The sequence below is a fragment of the Acartia tonsa genome, chromosome 4 (assembly GCF_053477335.1).
Source record: "Acartia tonsa isolate MP-2025a chromosome 4, ASM5347733v1, whole genome shotgun sequence".
Lineage (NCBI taxonomy): Eukaryota > Metazoa > Arthropoda > Copepoda > Calanoida > Acartiidae > Acartia > Acartia tonsa.
Window position 1 is genome coordinate 28,487,115 of NC_137263.1, and position 5,745 is coordinate 28,492,859.

At 35.6% G+C, this 5,745-nt stretch overlaps 1 protein-coding gene across 1 annotated transcript in view; it reads left to right on the top strand.

Moving 5' to 3' along the window:
• The window catches only part of MrgBP (MRG/MORF4L binding protein), a 29,931-nt gene extending 24,197 nt beyond the window's left edge, over positions 1 to 5,734 (top strand). The window contains exon 7 of the mRNA XM_080159429.1: positions 3,860 to 5,734. Within this exon, the coding sequence (XP_080015555.1) occupies positions 3,860 to 4,018 (159 nt within the window). The 3' untranslated portion in view covers positions 4,019 to 5,734. The remainder of the gene's footprint in view (positions 1 to 3,859) is intronic.
• The last annotated feature ends 11 nt before the right edge of the window (positions 5,735 to 5,745 follow it).

Here is a 5,745-nt window from a genome sequence, read left to right on the forward strand (position 1 = left end):
ACTAAAGGGCGCGGGCTGATGTGCCACTTTGGTTCAGTATTTTGAGATTAAAAAGTGTCCCATCCCACCCCCTTTTATTATTATAAGTATTACATCAATTAAATTTTTTTTCAGGGCGTTGCTACAAATGATCTAATGCTACAAAAAAGGTCTAATTTACAAAAGGTCAAATGCTACAGGATGGTCTTATCCTACAAAAGGAATAATGTTACCCTTCCAAAATCCTAAATTACAAATAAGATTACCTAGTCAATTTTAGAAAGAAATCTTCCACAATTTGAGGCAAAATCTACTAAACGTGAAACAATGTAAAAATCCAATCCAATGTGGCGATAAAACACAGGGACAAAATTCAAAACCGAAAATTGTTTCTTAAATAACTTTGTCAACATGCTGAAGTTTGAAATTCCGTCCGACAGTTTGTCAAAAGTCTGTAATGGCTACCTACCCAGCGGCAAGGTTTTAAACCCGATTCAACCTTGCTTTAAAAAAAAACGAACCTTACTTCACACAGTAAATTTGTAAGATTGGATCTTTTATAAATAAGACGTTTTGTAAATTAGATCTTATGTAATTATACTTTTTGTAGCAACGGCAACAGAAACATTTTTTTACTTTATTATAAGGATTTAAGCAATTTAACTGTCATTTGAAAATGCTTTACAAACACTATATTTATGTATTTTTTGAAGTGCAGACTTGCGGTAGGTAAAATATTCAAATTTTCAATAAAAAGCAATTTAACAGGTATATAGATAATTAAATTAAAGAATATTATAAAAATGGGTGGGGGGTATATAAGAGAGTTTTTGGGTATAGTCCTTTCCACGACATCCCTCCATAAGGAGCGATTCTTCGTATTTTTAAAATGGCTTTTTATAGGTTATTTTAGGTTAGGTTAGGTTATATTGTGTTAGGTGATTGCCCCACAGGGTTAGGTAATTGGCCCCGCAGGGTTAGAGCCCCCCGCAGGGGCTAGAAATAGGAGAAAAGCTACTGTGAAAAATACGAAGAATCGCTCCTTATGGAGGGATGTCGTGGAAAGGACTATACCCGAGTTTTTTAAGTAATCTCAACTTTACTTATATCTTAGCTAGAAGAATCGTTCTTATTTAATAGTTTGTAATGAGGGGGGGGGGGGGGCGTAATGACATCTGAACTTAAACAGTGAGCAAAAGTGTTTATATATTGACTCATTGAGGTAGACTCTTGAACATTGGTACATAAGCCTAGTCCTATAGGTACTTCATCTAAATGAGAAAAAAAAATTTAAAAAATTATATTTTTTGGTTAGTTTAGGTACGCAAAATCCTTTTTTGGTCTGTTTTTAATGTAGAAACTTACACTTAATTGGATTTCCTTAAGTTTTTTCCCTTGAATATGTTGTGTCTTATTCACAAGGACATTATTTAAGATGATTCAGCAAGTCGGAGACCGACCCAAGCGGGCAAGGTAGGTGGCTCTCAGGGGTTAAGTGAATTTTTTCATATTTTGTGTTGTCATATATCATACTAGCGGCTACGCCCCTAAAGGCCTCTAGGGGCACTTGAGGAGGGGAGAGTCGAAGGGGGGGGGGGAAATGTGGTGACTCGTGCCACGACATACCAGCAATTTTATTTTGGGTGCTACTCCCTTAGTTTTAGAGATAATTGGATGAAATCTTTTGGGCTGGGTCAGTAATTACCCTAACTAGAGGTATCTTTCAAAAAAAACGGCGGCGGGACCGCCGCTCCCGCCGCCCGCCGCCGTTTTCCGCCGCCACCAAAAAAAATTTTTTTTTTGCATTTCTCGCCGAATTAGGCAATTTGGAATCATTTGAGACCATGTTATTTTTTTCAAAAATTTTTCCCCTTACAAGCAACCCTGCGGGGGACTTGGTCATTTTTTTTTCAAATTCTCGTATATCAAGGTATATCTTAAATTCAGTACTTCTCCTGTGAGTTTGAAGATATTGAAAAAAAATCTTTTTAGGTTGGTAGGTAAAAATTATTTGAATGAAGGAAACGGCGGCGGGACCGGCGGGACCGCCGTCCGCCGCCGTTTTCCGCCGCCAACAAATTTTTTTTTTTGCATTTCACGCCGAATTAGGCAATTTGGAATCATTTGAGACCATGTTATTTTTTTCAAAAATTTTTCCCCTTACAAGCAGCCCTGCGGGGGGACTTAGTCATTTTTTTCAAATTCTCGAATATCAAGGTATATCTTAAATTCAGTACTTCTCCTGTGCTTTTGAAGATATTGGAACAAAATCTTTTTTGATGGGTCAGTAATAAATATTTGAATAAAAAACGGCGGCGGTACCACCGCTCCCGCCGTTTTCCGCCGCCAATTTTTTTTTGCATTTCCCGCCGCCGTTTTCCGCAGCCGTACCTCTGCCATTAGTTACTGACCTACCTAAAAATATTTTGTTTCAATATCTTTTAAATCACAGGAGTACCTACCACTGAATTTAAGATATTTTTTTGTTGGCGGCGGAAAACGGCGGCGGACGGCAGGGCTGCTTGCAAGGGGAAAAATTTTTGACAAAAATAACATGGTCTCAAATGATTCCAAATTGCCTAATTCGGCGAGAAATGCAAAAAAAAATTTTTGCTGGCGGCGGAAAACGGCGGCGGACGGCGGGAGCGGCGGTCCCGCCGGTCCCGCTGCCGTTTTCTTAATTCAAATATTTTTTACTTACCAACCTAAAAAGATTTTGTTTCAATATCTTCAAAATCACAGGAGAAGTACTGAATTTAAGATATACCTTGATATACGAGAATTTGAAAAAAAATGACCAAGTCCGCAGGGTTGCTTGTAAAGGGAAAATTTTTTGAAAAAAATAACATGGTCTCAAATGATTCCAAATTGCCCAATTCGGCGAGAAATGCAAAAAAAAAAATTTTTTTAGTGGCGGCGGAAAACGGCGGCGGGCGGCGGGAGCGGCGGTCCCGCCGCCGTTTTTTTTGAAAGATACCTCTAGTTGGGGTAATTACTGACCCAGCCCAAAAGATTTCATCCAATTATCTCTAAAACTAAGGGAGTAGCACCCAAAATAAAATTGCTGGAATGTCGTGGCACGAGTCACCACATTTCCCCCCCCCCTTTGATAACCTAATTTCTCATTTCCGATTTATAAAGAAAAGGTAAAAAAAAAACATTTTTTTTTTTGGGGGGGGGGATGGAAATTTTTTTTTGGGGTGGAGGCACCAGGGGGGTGCCTCCACCCCAAAAATTTAAATTTTAGTTAAAAACTTGAGAAAAATTTTTTTTGGGGGGGGGGGATTTTCTAGGGGCGATTTCTCTTGGGAGGGTGGTTGTACCCTCCCCCAAAATAGTTATAAACCTTCCCGAGACCTATAAGAAGCTACCCTGTTAAGCGAGATCCTTCGGTACACACAAACAGACATAAGTATAAGGATTTTAGGTTTTTTGAGTTTCGGTTTCCAACTTGCTAAATCAACCTAATCGTGTCCTTATGAATAGGAAAAAACTTTTTATTTAGATGTAGTACCTATAGGACTAGGCTTATGTACCAATGTTCAAGAGTCTAGCTCAATGAGTCAATATATAAACACTTTTGCTCACTGTTTAAGTTCAGATGTCATTACGCCCCCCATTTTTCAAGCTCAATGTTTAGACTATTTTGCTCAATGTTTTAAGTTAAGATTTCATTACGCCTCCCCCACCCCTTTTATTAATGCTTAAGGGTTTTAATGTCATAGCACGAAAGAATAATACCCTTTTTTTTCATTGTTTTTATATATACTGATTAAATCTAATCAAAGGTGACTTCATGTTCCAAAGATTTTTTCTTCAAGGAAAATCATTTAATTTCATTAATCCTGATTTTAATATTTTTTTTATTTTTTTATTCTAGGTGAAGCTAAAAGAAGAGGAAAAAGCAGCTAAGACAAGTGTTAAAAGTGTGCTAAAATCTGAACCTAAGACACCAACAGTTGAGGCTCCCAAAAGACACATTACAAGATCTACACCTACATCAACTCCCAGCTCCACACCTAATAAAAGAAGAAAATAATGTAGTTTAATTTGTTGACGAAAGCAATGGTACCTTCGAATTTAAATTTTTTTATATATTAAATTACAAATGCTAGAGGAAAAAAAAATTCATTCAGATTCAGGATTGTAACAGAGTTAATTTTCTTTCCCTTCCCTGTCCCCATAGAAATTAGGAATATTTCTTTATGTTGAATTTCTTCCTTCTCCTTGGGGGGTTGGGGGTATGGGGTAAAAGAGGAATTAAGAAAAATATACACCCTTGGCCAGATTTTATTTATTTTTTTAAATTGCATGTAGGTATCTTCCTATATTTTTGTGTTATTTTTAATTGTGTTTATTATTTATAGCTTTACAAACGTAATTATTTTGTTTTTCAATATTTTTTAAAGCATTTAATGTGACTGGTTTATATGATTATATGATAGTTTCTGTACCTGACATTGACATAAACCCTTATTCTATTTTAGTCTCTCCATCCATCTCCTTCTCTTTTCCTTTTTAACTTCTATATTCCTCTCCATTCTGAAACTCCAGAACTACTATATACACAATTTCATATGGAAATTCCAATAACAAAAATTTTGATGAACCTAAATTCTAGGATTTATTGAATGCAAATTTATATTTCTAGTATTAGGTATCTCATTTTAACTGAGGAAATAACAATGTAATAAGCATTATTCTGGTAAAATATCAGAAATGTCCGTATTCTCAAGTGTTGTATGGCACCAATGAAATCAAAAGTTTTATAACACTGAACAAGTTGGGCCAATTCTGAATTTGCTAGAGCATTTATTCTGAAGCATGCTTCAATTCATCTCTGATGCCCCATTCAAATACCAAATGTACTTGCTATTGTTGTTGTTTGGTTTGTATAGGGGTAAACACCAAGGGAGGAGAGGAAGGTAAAGAAATGAATTAAATCCAACACTGTTAGTTTCACTAGAAATTGAAATTTTAATTTATGAGAAAATAACAATTCTGCTAGATTAGATGATGTTGGTGATTTATAAAATGGCATCTTCTCAACTTAACTGTTTATGTATAGTTTTTTACACTGTGTATAATTTATATTAAAACCAAAGCATATCCTTTTTGAAAAAATAAACAAGGGAGGTGGTGGATGGGCCTCTTATTGCGTGTAATCATACACTAATGAAATTAACCAAAAAGTCAGCACTGGTTTTTGACATGGCCGTTGCTTGAATGGTATGCGTTGAGAAGCAATTCGGAACTCTGAGGGAATGACGGCGTAACCGAAACCCGCTAATTCCCGTGTTGTTTTCTGATTTTTCTCACCAAATTGGATTCACTTGAGAAAAACTATATTATTTAAAAAATCGCTTAATATTTGCTATTTTTGTTGATTAATTGCTTGCTTGAAATATTTTAATCCAATCCAACTCTGAGTACTTCAGTGAAAACTATAGCTTTTCACACACAGATTTTAAGTGTCAAGTTCAAGGATTTATAGAAATAATAAATTTGCCTTAATTAACTCCAAACTTTTAAATTCGGCTATAAATGAAAATAAAATAAAAGTATGGCAGTTTTCAGTTTTCATGCCATTTCTTCTCAGTTCTACATTATACCCTATTAAATACTTTGCCAAAATCCAGCACTGTAACTCTTATTTTCATTGAATTCTTTTGTGTTATATAGTTTTGTTACAAAACTGACACATCCGTACATGTCTCCCCCTCTTTTGACTCAATTTGTTATAAAGATTCTGTAGTTTCAGATAAA